Here is a 21493-nt window from a genome sequence, read left to right on the forward strand (position 1 = left end):
TTAAAGGAGGGATCTGATAGTTCCAATAAGGCGATATCTAAGCTAGAAGGGACAAAGGTGGGGTCGGTAGTGTTGTCTGACCAGGGGGCCCATATGGTGTTGAATCAGTCCCGTGTGTCACGGCAGGTCGCTATCCAATCCTCTGCTTCTCTGACTGCATTTACCCCAGCGATCCACTCCTCCCTTGTAGGGATTCTGGATTTTTTCCAGTGAATCGGCAATGGACGCCTCGCCGCAGTAAGCAGGTGAAGCAGCACACTTTTCTTGTAATGTTGAATGAGGATCGTGGGGACATGCAGTCTTGCATGCCTTTTTGCAAACTCAAAACGTGCCATTTGTTTTTTGCTGAAAGTAATGGCTTTCTTCTGGCCACTCTGCCATAAAGCCCAACTCTATGGAGCGCATTGCTTATTGTCATCCTATGTACAGATACTCCAGTCTCTGCTGTAGAACTCTGCAGCTCCTCCAGGGTTACCTTGAGTCTCTGTGCTGCCTCTCTGATTAATGCCCTCCTTGTCTGATCCGTGAGTTTTGGTGTGCGGCCGTCTCTTGGCAGGTTTGCTGTTGTGCCATGTTCTTTTCATTTGGTTATGATTTGATGGTGCTTCTAGGGATTTTGATATTTTTTTTTTTTTTATTTTTTTTTTTATTTTTATAACCTAACCCCGACTTGTACTTCTCAACAAGCCCCTTACTTGTTTGGAGAGTACCTTTTTGGTCTTCGTGGCAGTCCACACAGGTGGACATTTCACGAATTATGTGACTTCTGAAGGTAATTGGTTGTACCAGAGCTTTTTATGGGCTTCATAACAAAGGGGGTGAATACATACACACATGCCAATTATCAGTTTTCTATTTCTGAAAAATAGTTTTATGTATATATTTTTCAAATTTTACTTCACCATATCATTCGGATTAAAAAAACATTGAACTAAAGGCTTGTAATGTAACAAAATGGCTAAAAAGCCAAGGGGGTGAACATATTGTATGTATGTATGTATGTATGTATGTATGTATGTATGTAAAATCTCTCTATCTGGACCCCGGTGATCTTTTGATCTCTAATGTTGTCCAGGTAGATCTCCATCTCTTAGGCCCCTTTCAAACTGGGACGGGAGGTGCGGTGGCGGTATTTTTAGCGGTGCTTTACTCCTAATTTTGCGGCGCTATTCGGCACTGCGACTTTAGCACCGGCAATGCACCTCTGCAGAGGTGTATTGCGGGCGGTTTTAACCCTTTCTCGGCCGCTAGCGGGGGTTAAAACCGCCCGCAATACACCTGCAGAGGTGCATTGCCGGTGGTATAGTCGCAGTGCCCCATTGATTTCAATGGGCAGGAGCGGTATACGCACCACTCCTTCACTGCTCCAAAGATGCGGCTAGCAGGACTTTTTTACTGTCCTGCTAGTGCACCACTCCAGTGTGAAAGCCCTCGGGCTTTCACACTGGAGAGACAGCAGCGGCTGTTTAGGGTCGGTTTGTAGGCGCTATTTTTAGTGCAATAGCGCCTGCAAACTGCTCCAGTGTGAAAGGGGTCTATAAGGTTTCCTACCAGGGTGGGTTTGATTTAAATCGCTAGTAAAAAGGCTTGATTTAAATCAACTTGATTTTAAATCCTATTTTTAACCACTTCAGCCCCGGAAGGGTTTACCCCCTTCCTGACCAGAGCATTTTTTGCAATTTGGCACTGCGTCGCTTTAGCTGACATTTGCACGGTCGTGCGTCGCAAAATTGACGTCCCCCCCCCCCCTCCACAAATAGAGATTTCTTTTGGTGGTATTTGACTACACCGGAAATTACTTGGTGAAGTTTAACAGCTAAGCTGCAAGGCACTATGTCCAAATTTCACAAGGTCTGGGAACCATGGGTCACAAATGTCCTAGCATCCGACGTTGACCTCCGCGTCCTTGAATTGGGACGTGCAGTCCATTTTCTCTACTAATTTGGGGAAGGCATGGATCCATGTTTCTGCTTTGCAGGAACACGGGTGCCATGCCTTTCCTTGTGACAGAATGGCGATCTGCCTTGTTTACATAGGAAGATTGCCATTCTGGTTCTCTACCCAACGATCGGCGGGTGCTGGTGGACACAGTCCGCAGATCCGCTACCGATGTGTATAATCGCAGCGTGAGTCTGCCGGCAGCATTGTGCATGCATGCCCCTGACCTGGAAGTGCAGGCATACTTACTAGTTACATGATCCTGCCCAGCAGAGCTGCCTTCGCCGTACATGCAAGTGATGCTAATTGTTCAACTAAAAGAAGGGTTAAATTCTTCATCACATTTGCAGGAAGCTACAAATACAAAAGCTTTGGATTTGTAGAATATTTAACACTGCTGTCTTGGAAGTGAAATTTATATTACATTGTAACATTAATCTGGGCACTGGCGTAAGTAATATTACACTCTTTGGGGGCAGAGTCAAGCAAAAACCTAATATAAAGGTTTGTTTTCATCTGTAGGTACATGTATCTTATCCAAATATTTATTCTTTTATGTAATACATTTACCACCCCTCTTCTCTACGATTGGAAATTCTACACAAGATTTATGTGGCAACAATAGTGGTGTCCTAGCCTGCTTTTATTACTGATGGCGATATGTGAGATTGTGTAGCTAGTTTAGTAGGGCTTTCATGTAGTTGATGCAGACATTCCAATAGTAACTGAATGTATTATTGCTATTCTTGTCAGGTGCTCATGCAGAGAACTTGGTCTTGGTACTCGAAGATGTAGAATGTTGTTGCTGTTTTCCGGTGGATCCATTTTTTTTTATTTTTTTTTTTGATCAGCAAAGTACCTAGTCAAAAAATATCAGACTGGTTTCCACAGACCAAAGGCTATGTCTAATATATACACCGATTTAGGGCTCAAATTTCAAGTCTTGAGCTAGTAGTTGGGCCTCAAGGGTTACTTGTCACCAGTTGCCCCACCCAACCCGCCCCCTACCCCGCCCATGAACATTCCCTCATAAATTATCTCATGAAATGACACTTAAATGTTTTATGCAGAAATAAGTTCTAAAAATAAATATCTTTATCCGTGCCCACCGATGCAGCCTACCTGTGCAGGGGAGGAGAGGAGCAGGAGAGCCGCCTGCCCAGGAGATCAGAGCGCAGGGAACACAGCGATTTATAGGCTTTTATTTCAATTGCTGTGTTCCCGCCGCTCAATGTCACATACAGCCCCACTCCCTGGTCAGGGAATGGTGATGGACAGATCGCCCATCAGGGATTGGACAGATCAGACTATCGAAGTTCCGGGACCAGGAGGAGGGGCTATATGTGACAGCGAGCATCGGGGAACACTGCAATTTATATGAAAGCTGTTATCGCTGTGTTCCCTGCGCGCTGATCATCCGGGATGGCCCTCCTTTCTCTTCCCCTCAGCGATTGCTGGGAGACTATGGATTACATCACCGATGGAGGAATAAAGCAGCAGGATATAGTGAAGCCTGTACAGTATATAAAAAGGGTTAGTTAAGATGTACTTGCATTAAGATACAGGTAAACTAACATCAGAGTTTTATACTCCGCCGTGGCTTTTAGCATGCTCGTGTCTCTGCCCGCCTGACAGGTTTATTTTTAGGAACAACCCAAAATGTTGTGATCCCTTCCGCCCCCCCCCCCCCCCCCCCTTTATTTCACTTTCAGTGGTAACGCGAAACATGACAAACTGAGAATGCGGATTTTCCTAATCGGGATACAGACAACTATAAAAACCAAGGGTTCAAATCCCTCTCCACTCAAACTACCAAAACATTTTTTTGCCTTAAGTTATAATTTAATAGCATTGTGTTGGCGTTCATTTGGATGCATCCTGGCATCAGAATTCACAATTTGATCCAAGTAGTCATTGTTAATATTTAACCAGCTTTCACTCACAGATCACAGCTTTGCTTCCAACACAACGGCTATGTAGTTGAATGGCTTATTGTCAGTTTCATCATCATTATGGTCCCTTTTTAAGTTACTATTATTGCACTGCATAAACAATTAAGGGTTAAGACATATAAAGGCCAAATTGGCTGCTTACGGTTCAATGTTCAACAATAAAAAAAAAAATCTACTCTTATTTGAAGAATTTATTTATTCTTAGTAAAGGAGGTGATTTGATTGTATTAGTGTCTTTATGAAATTAAAGAAACCTTTTTTTTTTTTTTTTTTTTTTTTTTACAGTAAAATAACATTTTTAATGTAATAGATTCATGCCTATATTTTCATAGTGCCTCCTAGTGGTTGAGCGTTGAATTGCACTAGTGATACAACAATATTTTATTTAAAATATTTTATTCATACTTCTGAATAAAACGTTATTAAATATTTAATAGTGTGTGAATATATTTTTGCTGGTACATTTTAACCCATTCAATCTAAATTCTGTAACTGCATTAATACTACATACCAACATTCTGCGGATTACAAAAGCATTTTTTTTTTTTATTATTCAACCTAGATTTAATTTCCAGCAAAATTTACCAAAATATAGACCGTTATCAACACTTCATAATGCATTTTTCTTCAACATACCGTGAAAACATGTATTTTATGGAAAAGTTTGTTGCAGCACCTTGTGTGGGTTTTGTAAAAAATAAGTTCCTAGTATATCAGAAGAAATTGTCACGTCTTGATTTGCCCAAATCATTTTTAAAGATGGTGTTTTTTCGCACGGATGTCCTGTGGTATGTGATCCACTAGGAAGTGAACCAAAAGTCAAGTCCATCAACGCTCCACATTAAATATATTGCCGATTTGCATCTGATTGTGCAGAACGTGATGTATCATTTCTAGTGCTGACTTTTAAGTTTTCCACCGGAAAGGCTTGTGTTAGAACTATTTGCTGCTTTTGTGTTGTGTAGGAGAAGGGTCCTGTGAACACAGTGACCTATGTACTGGTGCCAGTGTGTGTGACATTAGGAGAGATGTGGAGCATGTAACAGAATGCACATTTTAATTGTGAACATGGTTTCTTGTTTCATTTTGCAGCTGAGTCTTGAGCAGGCCCAAGCACTGGCAGAGCAAGTTGAGATGAAAGCCAAAGTAGCGCAATCTGAGATCAAAGCAGGCACTTCCAGGCATAAGAAGGCACTCGAGGAGAGGGAATGCGAGCTGCTATGGAAGGTTGGTAACATTTAGTTCAAGTTCAACAGAATGCTTTCCCCCCCCCCCCCCCTCCTGATTTTATATAAATTGTTGAGAGAGAGAGCGCACATCCATTTTAAATGAATTTGTATTTTTGTATTTATTGTTTTAATAGTATTGAACCATTCACTCTGGTCTCTGTCCCAGGGAAGCCTGAGTGAACCTCTGCTTTGACCATGCACTGCAACGCACCAGTTTCTTTTTAACCACTTGCCTACTGGGCACGTTTACCCTCTTTCCTGACCAGGCCAATTTTCAGCACTGCCGCACTTTGAATGATAATTGCATGATCATGCTACACTGTCCCCAATTTAAATGTTTTCACACAAATGGCTTTTTTTTTTTTTTTTTTTTGCTTAAAGAGGAGGTTCACCCTAAAAAAATTATCTCCCATCCAGCATACTTGCGTCAGCTACAGTATGCTTTTTATTTTTTTCGCTGTACTTACCGTTTAATCGTTACATTTCTTTTCTTCCCGCGGGGGAATAGGTGTTCCTATGAAGGGGCGTAGATTGACGTGCGGCTACAGCGCGTCACGCTTTCCGAAAATAGCCAGACTAGGACTCGGCTCTTCACGGCGCTATACGGCGCCTGCGCACAGACTAGGAGCTGACTGCGCAGGCACCGTATATAGCAGAGTCCTAGGTCGGCTATTTTTGGAAAGCGTGACGTGCTGTAGCTGTGCTGACGTCAATCATCTACGCCCCTTCATAGGAACCCCTCTTCCCCGCGGGAAGAAGAAAATAAAATCAACGATTAAACGGTAAGTACAGCGAAAAAAAAAATAACCATACTGTAGCTGACGCAAGTATGCTGGATGGGATGGTAGATCATTTTTTTAGGGTGAACCTCCGCTTACCAAATTTTCAAGGAAAGTTTTTCTCATGGCTTGTTACAAAATTTGCAAACAGGTAATTTTTCTCCTTCACTGGTGGACACTGTTGGGACTGCACTGGTAATCAGTGTAGATGTTCCTTTCACACAAGCTGGTTATTGAGTCTCCTCTCCTCATGCTGTCAGCGTAAGCAAAGCAACGGCAAGAACTGGCTTGTGTTTACATTGTGATCAGCTGTGATTGGACACCGCTAATCACGTGGTAAAGGGCCGCTGTGATGGTCTCCTTTACCCCAGTATGTTATCAGGTGCCCTCCCTCCAACCCTGCTGTAGCTGTCATACAGCTGTAGTGTGGTTGGGAAATGGTTAATGAAGGCCCCTACAACTGCTTATATTTGTCTTTCCTTTTACTCCTCTGCCACCTTGTTCCCTTGTGGTAGAAAGGAGAGACTGTAGTCTAAGTCTCAACCTAGAGCTTACACAGAGGGCTGGGGGACCACCTTTCCACTCCACATCATCAAACACCAGTACTATTGGAAAGAAGGTAAGGGAGCTACATATATTTATACCTGGAATTACCAGGTGTGTTACTTTGCTAAGCTGGGCAGTGGAAGAAAGGGAAAATAATTATAAGCAGATGTGGGGGTTGGCATTAAAGTGAACCTGTTGTGTTGTCCTGATTTGGAATAGCTGCACAATGATCCAGCCAGACTTTGTGACATTGCAAAGTGATGTAATTTTATCACTAGAAGATTGCTGACAAAGGCAGCATAGGGAGTAAATCATTTTGTGTGTGGTAATGCTCCTCTGTCCAATCGGCAAACTGGAGGGTGAGCTGGTGACAAATGTGTAAATTACTAGTCAATGACAGGCTTGTATTGTACTTGCCTATCCAAGTTGCATTTTATTGAATATTTTTTTTTTTACCTTTTTCGTAGGTGGAAAAGATTCGTCAAGTTAAAGCAAAGTCTCTCTACCATCAGGTTGATAAACTTCATCAGGCGCTAAACAAACTAGACAGCACAATCAATGCAGTACAGCAGGTTTTGGAAGAAGGCTGCACAATGGATATCCTTATTGCCCGCGATCGTGTATTGGCTCAAGTGCAAGATCTAAAAAATGCTAGAGGTCTGTTACAACTTCAAGAAGATGATAGGATTATGTTCACTCCACCTGACCAGGCTTTGTACCTTGCCATCAAATCAATGGGCTTAGTCAGTAGTGGTGCTTTTGCAGCACTAACAAAAGCCACAGGAGAAGGCCTGAAACGAGCACTTCAGAGCAAAGTTGCATCCTTCACTGTTATTGGCTATGACCATGATGGTGAAGCACGGTTATCAGGTGGTGACCTTATAACTGTGCTGGTTATGGGCCCTGATGGGAATCTGTTTGCAGCTGATGTCACTGATCAGATGAATGGTACATATTTGGTTAGTTATAGGCCGCAACTTGAAGGAGAACACCTTATCTCTGTAATGGTTTGCAATCAGCACATTGAAAACAGCCCGTTTAAAGTCAATGTGAAGTCAGGTCGTTGCTACTTGGGGATTGGGCTTCCCTCCCTTTCATTTGGGGGAGAGGGTGATCATGATGGAAAGCTTTGCCGTCCCTGGGGTGTCTGTGTGGATAGGGAAGGCTATATTATTGTCGCTGATAGAAGTAACAACCGCATTCAAATCTTCAAGCCCTGCGGTACTTTTCATCACAAGTTTGGCAGTTTAGGATCAAGACCTGGTCAATTTGACCGGCCTGCTGGCGTTGGCTGTGACAGTTCTCGTAGGATTGTGGTAGCAGATAAGGACAACCATCGTGTTCAAATATTTACATTCGAGGGCCAGTTCTTACTTAAATTTGGTGAAAAAGGGACCAAGAACGGTCAGTTTAATTACCCTTGGGATGCTGCTGTCAATTCAGAGGGGAAGATCCTTGTCTCTGACACCCGAAATCACCGTGTCCAATTATTTGGTCCAGATGGGACATTCCTGAACAAGTATGGGTTTGAAGGTGCTCTCTGGAAGCACTTTGACTCTCCCCGTGGTGTGGCATTCAGTCAGGATGGATACTTGGTTGTCACTGACTTTAATAACCATCGTCTGCTTATAATCAAGCCAGACTGCCAGTCAGCACATTTCTTAGGCTCCGAGGGCACAGGCAATGGGCAGTTCCTGCGGCCTCAGGGTGTTGCAGTAGATCAGGAAGGACGCATCATTGTGGCAGATTCTAGAAACCACAGGGTACAAATTTTTGAGCCAAATGGAAGCTTCTTATGCAAGTTTGGCACTCAAGGAAGTGGCTTTGGCCAGATGGACCGCCCATCTGGTATAGCTGTTACACCTGATGGCACAATTGTCGTGGTCGACTTTGGTAATAATCGGATTCTTACCTTCTAATCAGTTTTCAACACAAAACTATCTCAGGGAAAATCTTTCAAGAAGTATATAATATACAACATTATTGAGCACCTACCTCATTATTTTTTTCTTTTTTTTTTCTTTTTTTTTATTACAAACAAACTATAATCTGCAAAAGTAGAGCCTGTGAAGAATAAAAACAAAACTTGGGAAAGAAAATCTACCTCAAAACCTCTTGGAAGGAGAGGTGTTGTTTCATTTTTCTTATCCTGCACAAAATATTGATTTCGACTTACCTCAAATATGAACAACAAGCAAAAGACAGACAAGTCTATACCTCCTAAGAGAATGTCTCTTGTGAATAAAGCCACAAAGGGCTATAAACTTAAAGACAAATACCAGGAATATTACTGAAATTAACTTTTTTGATTTTTTTTTTTCTTCTTCTTCTTGTGGAGAAAACACTTGTGTCCTCTATAACCAAATTTTTTAATTCATCCTTTACCTGTGCTGCTGCAACAGAGGACACTTTGTATATTACCTCAGTGCGTTTCAGAACAGAAGATACCTCTGTATGCAAATTCATCAGTGTTTATTTTATTCTGATCAAATTTCACATACCTCAGCAACTGAGAATCATTTTCTAAAATCTGCAATGTCTATGTCCTATTTAAGTAATGTGATGCTTAGTGTAGTAGATGCTGAATGTCTGAATCATTGCTTCAAAATTGTGTTAATTTTCCAAATTCCATTTGGCACCCGACGCATGAATGTGTGAGTGTGTGTTACTAGGATAACATATGTTCCTGTTGATTAGCCTATAGGGGTTGAATAGTATAATGAAGCACAACTTGAAAAAGGTCAAAATATTTTCTTGTCTGTACATAAGATGTTTTAGGCAGACCTGACCGTTGTGGTGGTGTATCTCTGTAGGGGTTACACTAGTGGTGGACAAAACTTATACTCTACTGAGCCTAGATGAGTCGGAAGGCTGGTTTGTAGTTCTGCTGTAATCTAGATAAACCTTATACTGTATTGTACAGTATAGTTTTTTTTTTTTTTTAAACGGCAGCTACCTGCAGTCTGTGTTTTGACATTACTATAGAAGACACTGACACATCGATTGACAAGGCTCAAGTGGATACAGAATGTTTATAGCAGAAACCAATGTTAATAGTTTTCACTATTGGAGAGAAGACTAAATAGATGCTTAGGTTCAAATTAGTTTGCTTTTTAATTTTACTTTTTTAAGTAAAAACCATGCTGATTAAAATAAAAAATGACACTAATATTTGTTAGTCAAGTGAGCGCCTTTTTAAAATGTTTTTATTTCTTGGCAGTATCCAAAGAACATTAAATAAAAAAAACGAAAAAACACAGGATTAGAATTCCTTTGTTCAAAAAAAGTACGTTAATTTTGGCTTCACAGTTGCTTAAAACTGATGTCAAGTTTTACTTTCACTCTAGTTTGGGCCAAGCTGGTCCAAATGTACTATTTTCTTCATTAACGTGTGCCCACTGTATGTAGCCTCAGCTACTTTCAGTATACAGCACTATGTTCCTAGTATGAAATGAGACCTTCCTGTCTCGCACCCTGAACAAGATGCGTGTCTGTCTGAGCGGCACTAAGCCATTCATAGGCAACTTTGTATTCAGTGAATAAAAAGCTTCCTCTGATTGGTGGAGTCAGAGAGGTGGACTGATGTCACAATGATGCCAATCGGACGAATCCTTGTATTCATTGATGGGAACACCCATGACTGGCGCAATTTTGTTTCAGGTGCGAGAGGAGAAGGTTGTGTGTCTCGCACCCGGAACACACTGAGGCTACATACAGTTTTTACAGAGCGCTTGGCCGGTGCACGTGTTGTTGGTGCGCTTGGACCAAACAAACTATTTAAAGTGAAAGTAAACCCGGACATCAGTTTTAAGTCTAAGATTTTGCAAATTTTAGTCACATGGCTGACAATTTTTAGATTATCCTTGTGGAAAAACTTTGTGAATTGGGCCTTTGTACTTTGAACACAGCTTGGTGGATCATTTAAAATGACACTGCAAGCAGCATGTTGGCACTCATGCTAATGGGAAAAGTGTTTTATTTTTTTGCAATTTTAAAGGCAAATTTTCTAATAATCCATTTTGATATGTCCAGAAGTGTGAGGAGTTTATTTTAAACGGCATGTGTATTTTGCAAATTTCATTTTTGAATTAAAATCTTTATAAATTGATGAGCCCCCCCAGCCAAAGATTTCCTTTCCTATCTTGGAAAAAATTAGTTGCATTTATATGAACTGATCTGCATGTTTTGCAGGCTGTGAACATATTTTCCCAATTTTTTGCACTTTTTTTTTCATTTTGTATATTTTTTAATCCTAACTAACTCTGATCTCCTTAAAGAAGGCTGATGTAAGGGTTATCTGTTTAACAGCAGTTCTATTTTTGGAATATTAAAATTTTATATCGCTCGCTCCAATTTATATTCTGGCTGCACTTCATGTTCTCGAGCCAGTAGAAACCTGACCCTTTAAAATGTGTGTGTGGCTTTTTTAACTTGTGTTACCAAGAGATGCAATGACACCATCTTTTTACTAAGAAACATAATAAGGTTTGTAGCTACACTAAGTCAGCTCAGCTATATTTGGGGTTGGTATATACTTTTTATTTTATTTTTGACCGCACATACTTTGGATTTTAGTTCTCATCCCATGGAACCAAAGTTGGCCTCCGTTAACCGTAAACTTTGTACACATTGGCCTTCCTTATGCTGAATCGGAGGTGTTTGGCTTCTTTTTTGTTTTTTATCCTTCAGTTCCCGATATAGATTATTATGGCATGTATACACAATATGTTGTATATGCCATATAGTGTTGCTTCTCGTTTCTCGTATGCTTCTCATTTTTACCTCCAGTAATTATGTTTTTATCAACCTAGGCCTCACACCTTGATATCACAGCCATCATCATATATGCTGTGATTTATTATTTTCAAGCTGATATTTTTAGCTGGCATGAAAGCTCAAATATATATCTTTTGCTCATCCATTTAATAGAGACTGAAATGTATTCCTGCCAATCTTTTGGACAGGCATCTGAAATACCTAGAACTTAAATGCTGACAACACACAATTCAATTTGGTTAGATTAACAAATTGTAGTGAGGATTTAAGTCCTGTAATATTGGTAGCTTGTTTAGGTAGGCCTACATAGTTTCTTGTGAATCTGAGAAGTTAAATTTAGACAAAAATGGACTGATTGGATTTGTTTCCCAATTCAAAAACTTTCATGGGTCATTTTTGCAGATTACTCTAATCTTGGCACATTAACTAAAAATTCTGGGGAAGACTATAACCTTGACTAGAACATTGGCCTAATCCTAACCCTTTTTTAGGCATATTATCAAGAACTGGATCTGACAATTCCCCAGACATTCAATACATTTGAATCTTCCAGGTACTTGTTTTGTTTTCTTTGTTTTTTTTTAATGAATGACAGTGATTAACTCCCTAACAGTGAATGTTTGGTGAAAGTCACATTCATGGCTTTAAACCCTTTGTGTATATTGGGATAAAGCTGAGGGAATAGCTTGTCAACAGGGAAAGTTGTGTAAATGGCCATTGATTGGTAAGACACTGGTGGAAAAATCCCAGAATTTTGCAGAATATATTTCAGGCATTGGCTATAGCCAAGAAAATAAATGATTTCTGATCTATTTTCAGAAACTCTGAATCAAGTTTTGTGCCAAATGTTTTTTTCTTTAAAGTGAGAAAATTTGTTTTTTTCCGAATGTGCAAATCTGGCTAAAATATTACTTAAATCAACTGACGCATTGGAAAACTTAAATCTTATGCATTTAGTACACTCTATTAAGAAAATTTGATGTGTTTGGTGCAGTGTAACATATGTCAATATTTTAACCTTTCCTATTTTTAGAGAGTAGATAGGGGGATATCCTATTTGGCATCTTATGACTGGTTAATTTTAATTTGATTGGAGAACGTGCCAGCGTTGCTACACTTACTTGTTACACTTTTAATTGCCTAAACCGATGATGTACATTTTTTTTTTTTTTTGCTTTGCTCCAAAATAACCCAGCAAGTTGTTGTCGTTGTCGTATTACGTTCGTCATCTTTGCTGTAAATATATATGAATGTATTTTTGGGAGTGCACCTTTATCAACAGTAGAATGTTACAGCTATGTTTTACAGCATGGTTTAATGACTGTAACTTCTATTTGTATAAGACAGTGAATGTATGTGTCTGTATGCTTTCCTATATCTCCCCTTGGGAGTATGCTTTCTACAAAGAAATATAAAAACCAAAGATAAAACTGCCTTGACACCCATTTATGTAAGTGCTCTTCCCTTCCGGGTGATAAGTGTAGAATGAGAAAAGGACTGGGCCCATTGGTATCAAACCATTAGAAATAGGATCTGTTCTTTGAAATGAACCTTGAACAGTTAAATGGGCTTTAAGTTCAATTGACTTTTCTGACTTGTAGTGTTGCAGTGCCAGTTAAAGCCCTGCAACAATAAACCTAATATTTCAAGGGGTGATCTAGCGTGTAATTATGTAGGGGGGGTGGGGGGTTGGGGGTAGTTCAGAAAGTTTATGAATACTATTTAAAAACTTTTTTTTTTTTTTCCTCTCTGTAGTAAATGTTACACTAAAAATAAGTGTGGTTGTTGGAGAATGTTGCATAAAAAAAACATGCAATAGTTATTGCCTTTCACAGCTTCTGAGCATTTTTAGATGTTTTACCACTATCCTCTTCTAAAGTTCTGACTTGAGGATTTTTTAATTCATGTATGTAAAGTGACCCACCACATATTTGGTCTTTGCTGGCTGGTACAAATTGCAGTTTGTTGCATGCTGCCTGAATGCTTATGTTAAAGTATATTGCCAGGTTCAGGCGGTGGTCAACATATGTCTGGGCAACTAGGAGTAGTAGTCAATCTATGGTAACTGAAGGAAAAATGCACGGATGGTATTTGCATTGCTCAGATGCTTTAACAAACCGTCCAAGCGTGTCTCACTGCAACAACATGGAAAGATGGTGATTTATTGCATCGTGTGACTGTTTTTATGAATATGTACTGAGGCTTCTAAACCACAACCGTTTTTTGTCAAACCTGTCCTGTAAGCTAATTTTTACACGTTCAATCTGGTCTTACAAACTATAGTTTTCTTATATTGATTGTAAAATATGTTTATTGCATTGTTGCCACTCAAACTGTAATAATTCTCTAGGCGATTGGCAATTAGAATCTGTGTATGCCTGATGGTCATTTACATTTTTTCCTAAGTGAACAATAGTGGCTCCCATGTAGAACAATGTTTGATTTGATTGTCTTTATACTACCCAAGTTGAAATCTGCGTAGATATAATCAGAAATTTTTTATCCTATCACTATTTTTGACACCCTTGTTTAATATTGGGATCTAATCTAATCCTTTATAGTCCAGCATATATTAAGACCTTTGTACAATTCAACCTAAAAATATATTATACAATATGGGGCCAGGTTTACAGAGAAAAGTATATATTTTTTTTTTTTAATATCCATGTCTGCGAGGAGAACGGTCATTGTACAAACATTTGGTTGCCTTCAGCATGCATCCAGGGTCGTACGTCGGTGGGATCCCTTTCTGATGGAAACGTTGCTATCATAGTTTTTAGTTTAATTTCCCTGTCTGTGTTTTAGGCCGGAATCACACTAGTGCGTTGCTTTTTTGAGCTGCGTTGTCGTTGCAGATTTCTCTAGAGGGTGTTCTGCAGATCAACTGCGGTTTAGCTGCAGATCAGGTGCGAATTTGGAGACCTGGGAGAACTTCCGGGTGAGAGGAGAGTGGGGGAGAATTGTATTGAGCTGAATGAGAGAAACTCCTGCAGAGAACTGAACACATGTGCGAATTAGATGCGTACCCATAGAAGATAATGGGACTGAATTCGCACCTGAGCCGCATCGCAAGACATAAAAACCGCATGCGGTTTGGAGGCAATACGCAGTGCGGATGCATCGCACATATGTGAACCAGCCTCATTGAAAACAATGTATTTTGAAATGTCCTGCGAATTAGATGCGGTTTAAACCGCACTCAATTCGCATAGGTGTGAACCTGGCCTCATTGTTACATTGGTTGCAACCTGTGAGCATCTAATAGGCTTTACCTGTCTTGCATGTACAGGTATACTTTAAAGCTGAAGTTTAGGTATGGACTAATGATGCAAGTATGTATGTGCGATCCCTGTGGAAGCTGGGAATTGCTGTAGTTGGCACTGAGCACCATTCCTCAATAAACTTAAAGCAATTTTTTGATTGGATGAGGTGACGCGGGGCAGTGACATCACAATCTGCAGCTCCTCCAATCGGATTACATGCATGCTTGCATTGGTCCAAGCTGGACCCGTGTATCTTTGCAAAAATAGTCCATACCTACACTTTTGGCTTAACGGTAAATTCAAGTCAAGAATTTTTGGTTTATGTACAGGAAGGACCTAAGCAGTCCTCTATAGAAAAGGTTGTAACTGCAGTTATCTGAACCTTTTGATGAATCCATTTTTTATTTTTCTATGTCTTCTCTACCTCAGTATTTGTAATACTTTATCTGCACAGGAGACTTCTTAGTCATGCTAAAATTGAAATGTACTGCTTTGTTCTGTAGGGTGGTTATTGTACTTTTTTTTTTAAAGTCCTTTTTTTTATGGGTTTTCTTTCTTGTTACCCACTTATGCATTACGATTTTGTTGCCAAAGTTTTCAGCCATTTTAAATGTAATTTTACATTTAATTTTAGATCTGATCTTCAAAATCCATCAAATTTCTGAAACCACCATTACGTGTAGTAAATGACATTCTTTCTTTCCGTTTAAATGAATACACAGTCAGTATTTTCTTTTTGTGAAATAAGTATTATTCTGGTAGGTGGGAACTATTTTAGTTTCAGCCTTATGCTGCCTGAACACGATCGGAAATTCTGACAACAAATGTTCAATGTGAGCTTTTTGTCGGAAATTTCGTGTGTAGGCTCCATGGGACATTTTGCTGCCGGAATTTCCGACCAGAAAATTTTTACACGCTGGTTCTCAATTTTTTCCGACGCAGAAGAAGTTTCTGTCGAAAATTTCGATCGTCTGTATGCTATCCGACGCACAAAAATCCTACGCGTGCTCGGAAACATTGAACTTCATTTTTCTCGGCTCGTCGTAGTGTTGTACGTCACCGCGTTCTTGACGTTCGGCATTTCCGACAACATTTGTGTGACCGTGTGTATGCAAGACAAGTTTGAGACAAAATTTCGTCTGAAAAAAATCCACGGTTAAGTTGTCGGAATTTACGATCGTGTGCACGCGGCATTAGATTGGAGGTCCCTTTCTGAGTAGACAAGGTGCAAATGACAACTCTTGACAGCTGACTTAATGAATTTTTCCTGCGAGAAACTTGGGCAGGTTATGGACGCTCAAATTTGCACAATTTCCCCATCCACACACAGTGCCGACTGGGAAATCCCTGCTGCCAAGACATTGTCTTCTCCTATTAGGTGGAAGGGGGAAGCCGTCCCAGCCGGGAGAAGATAATCATTATTGCTAGCAGCTGTTAGCGATAATTGCAAGTATAATCCGGTAGGCTGATTGTAGCCAAGTTGATCGCTCATTCAACTTGGTACATTCCGCCTGCCTATACACGTTTCAAATTTCGGCCGGTTCAATAGGATTTCGCAGAGTCTATGGCTGGCATTGGAGGCTACCACCGATTTCTCATTCTATACTTGCCAGTTGCCTGATTCTTATATTTATCTTACACTTATCTGGAAAGGATACAAATGGGGACACCTGACTTCCCTGTTATGCATACTTGTTTAGATTAGTGACTCAAACTTTATTGAATTATGTGGGTCAGTGTAATGGCCTGATGACGTTCATCATCAGACGTGGGTGATGGCAATGGCCCCCATATTTTCCTATTGAAAGGTTTACTCTAAAACTGCAATTTTGCAGCCATTTGTGTTTTTTAATTGGACATGACCTTTCCAGGACTAGCTACAAGATTAAGAAAACACAATGCTCGTGTTCAGTCATCTATAATCAGATTGGCATTTATTTCCACTAGTTCAGCTTGTACGATCATTTAGAATTTTTTCCCCATTGCCCACTGCACATTTTTTGTTCAGGTTCACCCCTTAGAACCTTTAGTTGTATCTACCTCAAGTTGTCTATTTGTCTATTTGTTTTGTTGTTTCCTGGCAAATGTACTCCGAACACTGAAGGGTGTAAATTGTCTACCTCAATCAACTTTTTCTATTAAAAACAAATCTATTCTCAGACTTTTCATATAGCAAATAAATTATCCAGGAAACAAGATGACTTGTATTATCTATAAAAAAAAAACTAAAAAATCACATTCACTCTTGGCTTGTGTGGCAGTTCTTCCTTTTTTTTTTTTTATTGAATGAAAGGCGTTTTTTTGTTTTTAGGCTGCGTTTTTTTTTTGTTTTTTTTTGCCAATCCTCTATGTACATAGATCAGACCAAATTATTACTAGGTACTCAGGAATAGTGCAAATTTTATAGTGAAGATTCATTGTATTCATAAGATGTGCAAATGATTAAGCTTCACATATTTTTCTAGCTTTACCAGTCTACTGTTAGGACAATTTTTAGCGTACAGAGCCTTTTTATCACAGGAGAATTACGTTTGCATGCTTTAAAATATACTTTATACAAGTTTGATATTGCAGAACCACAAGGCATCACTCTGAAGGGATCAAACTAATCTGACCTTTTGATTGTATTTGTTTTTATGTTTTTTTTTTTTTGTGTGCCATGACCACGGTTTACTTTTGCAACTTTGTCCATTGCACCTAGTAGGGACTAAAAAAAAAAAATAGGCAGCCAGTTAGTCCAGCCTAAGGTTTTAGGGAACCAGGCAAAATGTATTTCCTTATAAAAAAAAAAAAGAAAATTCCGCAGCAGCCTTTAGTGGCTACTTGCATTGGGGGGATCCCTAAAGAGAACTGAGCTAACACAAGCTTGCTGTTTTTGTATCTTTTTAGTTTTGTAACACAATGTTTTTTACTCTTTCACCATAAAGACCAGTCCTTCATGGAACAATCACGTCACCTAGCCTAACCATCAAGCTTCAGGAATATTGTCATATTTTCAATATCAAATGTTCCTTCAGAGAACCTGTGTTTGATGGCCTCATGTTGCAGCTTGTAGCTCATTATCTGACCATAATAAGCATAGCATAAACTATGTTTTTTTTTACTTTCCTGAGATTTGCTGTACTGTTGCTGTGAACATGATGAAAGCATTCTACAATAGTACTAGAATAATTAAACACGTCGACAATGTTTTTCAGCTTTAATTTTCCTATTTTTTTTTGTTTTTTTTTAAATAGTGGTCATGGTACAAGGAGAGGGTGTGTTTATATATTTTTTTTATTATTATTATTCTTTATTGACCTTCTACTAAAAACCCTTAAAGGTTGTTTTGGGGAGAGAAAAATTATATTTTAATTACGGGTTAAATAGCAGATTGACACATTCCATCTTTTTTATCAGTCCGGTGCTGGCCATGACTTTTTGTCACAATCAAGGCTGTCGAGATGGCCATTTAGATGCCATCTGAGATGCATGTTAGACTAGCCTCATCTGCATGTATGCAGCATATAGCCTATTTATTTACATTATAGAAGACCGCTTTGAAACTCGGTTTTTAAAACCTTAACATGCCTGCACTGAAAGGGGTAACCGCTTATGGTTCTAAAACATAAATTAAGAAGCTTTGCGTGTGTTTTTTGTATCTGCATGGTCTTGGACCTTATCTTAATGATTGTATTAAAACTGCTTAAATCTCAGGTAGAAAATGTTTTTTCTTTGTTTTTGTTTTTTTATATGGCATCTGCTCCTCTACCGACTGAATCATGTGCATGAAATTGTAGAGGGGGAGCTTAATAAAAGAATGTAAATTGTTAAATATGGCTTTGGTTTTTTGTTTTATTTTTGCCTCTGTGTGTTTGTCTGCTTGTAACGACAGTGTCAGGTTTCCTTTTGGGTTTTTTTTTTGTTTTTTCTCCTGGCATTGATCTTGTGTGGGTTTTTTTATTTTTTTTATTTTATATAAGCTTTTCTTAGCTGGTGGTATTATGAATTGTCTGTCTCTGACAATCCAGCCAGAAAAGTTGGCTGACTGTAGTGCAGTTCTGCTTTTAATGTGTTTTTGTTTTTTAATCTTGGTTTTAGATGTTCGGGTGCAGAGTGAGCATGCACAAAAAAAATCCTTGTGGGCAACGAGCAGTGTGTTTGATTCAGTGCTAAATGTTTTTAAAACATTGCACCACATATTAGTAAAGTTTTTTTATGATCTGTAAATGTTTGTTTACATAGATTTTAACATGCATAGTTTTGAGCAGGCCACATACCAGTAGAATTTCGTAAGAAAATTTTACAAAAATATTTTCAAATTGTTTGTGGGGTCAGCGTCAAGTCGATGGTTTTCAACCATAGTGCCAAGAAAAGGAGCAACATGGAATTTTTTCCCCTCAAAATTCTAATTGTGAATGTGGTTTTAGTTTGGGTAAATCATGCCTAATGTAATGTCAAGGATTTCATTCAAGTAGCAAGTCTGGATGAAATTTTGAAACTAAATTGGATGACAAGATCAAATGCTACGATTAATAATTGTTCTTAATTTCTGTACGAATGTTTGAGCGAAAGTTTTTTTAACAGTTCTTAATTTCAGATCGCATTCACAGAAATGTAATTCAACATTAAAATACTGACCCGAGCACCTGCCATTAAGTAGTCCCCAGTCCTACCTGTGATCTCAACAGTATACATGCCTAAACTATTGCTTCAAGGGTCACGAAGGACGGGGGAGTTAGAGGTGGATAGGCGAAACCCATCTCATGCTGCCTCTAGAAGGCACCACCTAAAATGCAAGGTTTTCACAAATTCACAGTAGAATGGCAATCGCTACTTTTACTAAAGACTAGCTGTCATTCTACATGTTGGCTACATCTAGATCAGTGATGGCAAACCTTTTTTGAACATGAGTGCACAAACTGCAACAGGTTTACAGTGCGGCGTGTGAGAAGTTATTTGACTGCGTCCAAAGGGGGGGCAGAACTCTGCTCACCCACCATATCTCTGATCCCCAGGATGAGATCACACATGGCCCGCTACAGTAATGTCCCTTCTAGGAGTCCCCACCCTCCCCTCTCCTGTACACCTCGCCCTTAAAGCCCCTAGTAATTCCTATCATCCAGGGGCAGAACTGACACCCAGCACTGCTCAGACTACACCCACCCATCCAGAATCAGACTATAGAACCAAAGTCACTTAAATGGTAAATCTTGGTACACCATAGAGCGGTTACTAGCGCACACTCTCCACAAAGCACATCGCTACACCTTCCTTCTCACCACTACACCTTCCTTCCCACCCATTATATAGAGCCTGGTGATGGCTGTCAGCTGAGTGCGGTGATTGGGTTCAGCTGTAGTAAAACTCCCGGCAAGAGGACATGGCGGAGAATCTCCCTTTATTTGCAGTCACTGGATTATACACTCCAGGGTTTTCAATTCACGCAGTTTCTGTCTCAGTGCACCAAACACAAGCGGCCCGGGTAGCGATCTGGCGACTTGGCTTACATGCCCACAGAGGCCTCTGCGTGCCATAGGGTTTGCCATTACTGATCTAGAATGATTTTAAAATTGGGTGTAAAGTCACTCAATGTGTTCTTCTCTGATTTAATATTTGTAATTATGGAATAGGCCTATAATATGACATTTGATTCAGTGGCCCTTTAATTTTGTGTCAAAATTTGCAAAGTCTGATGCTTCATTCTTGGATTGGCTAGATACTATTTCTCTTCCTTGGAATGAGTCTTACTTTATAGTTGTGATGGAATCTGTGCCAACCTGCAGTGATTCAATCTATTTACACAGAAACAAATTTACTCCACGACACATTAACTGTGATAAATAAATATTAATCTCTTTTTGTGGTACTTTTCTGCCTACATTAGGCTAACCAAAAGCCTAATGCAACATACTGTGAATGCTTTCAGCTGCTATCTTAGCAGATTCCCCTGCATTAAAGAAGATGTGTACCACTGAGTAAGTTTTGATATGGTGACCACTTTGAAACTACAGGGAGTGCAGAATTATTAGGCAAGTTGTATTTTTGAGGATTAATTTTATTATTGAACAACAACCATGTTCTCCATTAACCCAAAAAACTCATTAATATCAAAGCTGAATATTTTTGGAAGTAGTTTTTAGTTTTAGCTATTTTAGGGGGATATCTATGTGTGCAGGTGACTATTACTGTGCATAATTATTAGGCAACTTAACAAAAAAAAATATACCCATTTCAATTATTTATTTTTACCAGTGAAACCAATATAACATCTCAACATTCACAAATATACATTTCTGACATTCAAAAACAAAACAAAAACAAATCAGTGACCAATATAGCCACCTTTCTTTGCAAGGACACTCAAAGGCCTGCCATCCATGGATTCTGTCAGTGTTTTGATCTGTTCACCATCAACATTGCGTGCAGCAGCAACCACAGCCTCCCAGACACTGTTCAGAGAGGTGTACTGTTTTCCCTCCTTGTAAATCTCACATTTGATGATGGACCACAGGTTCTCAATGGGGTTCAGATCAGGTGAACAAGGAGGCCATGTCATTAGTTTTTCTTCTTTTATACCCTTTCTTGCCAGCCACGCTGTGGAGTACTTGGACGCGTGTGATGGAGCATTGTCCTGCATGAAAATCATGTTTTTCTTGAAGGATGCAGACTTCTTCCTGTACCACTGCTTGAAGAAGGTGTCTTCCAGAAACTGGCAGTAGGACTGGGAGTTGAGCTTGACTCCATCCTCAACCCGAAAAGGCCCCACAAGCTCATCTTTGATACCAGCCCAAACCAGTACTCCACCTCCACCTTGCTGGCGTCTGAGTCGGACTGGAGCTCTCTGCCCTTTACCAATCCAGCCACGGGCCCATCCATCTGGCCCATCAAGACTCACTCTCATTTCATCAGTCCATAAAACCTTAGAAAAATCAGTCTTGAGATATTTCTTGGCCCAGTCTTGGCGTTTCAGCTTGTGTGTCTTGTTCAGTGGTGGTCGTCTTTCAGCCTTTCTTACCTTGGCCATGTCT

At 39.7% G+C, this 21493-nt stretch overlaps 1 protein-coding gene across 1 annotated transcript in view; it reads left to right on the forward strand.

The window, feature by feature from the left end:
• Positions 1-14065, forward strand: part of TRIM71 (tripartite motif containing 71) — an 87946-nt gene extending 73881 nt beyond the window's left edge. Inside the window, exons 4-5 of the mRNA XM_040353074.1 lie at positions 4983-5117; positions 6912-14065. Of these exons, the coding sequence (XP_040209008.1) occupies positions 4983-5117; positions 6912-8363 (1587 nt within the window). The 3' untranslated portion in view covers positions 8364-14065. The remainder of the gene's footprint in view (positions 1-4982; positions 5118-6911) is intronic.
• Positions 14066-21493: the final 7428 nt, after the last annotated feature.

This window comes from Rana temporaria, chromosome 5 (assembly GCF_905171775.1).
Source record: "Rana temporaria chromosome 5, aRanTem1.1, whole genome shotgun sequence".
NCBI classification, from domain to species: domain Eukaryota; kingdom Metazoa; phylum Chordata; class Amphibia; order Anura; family Ranidae; genus Rana; species Rana temporaria.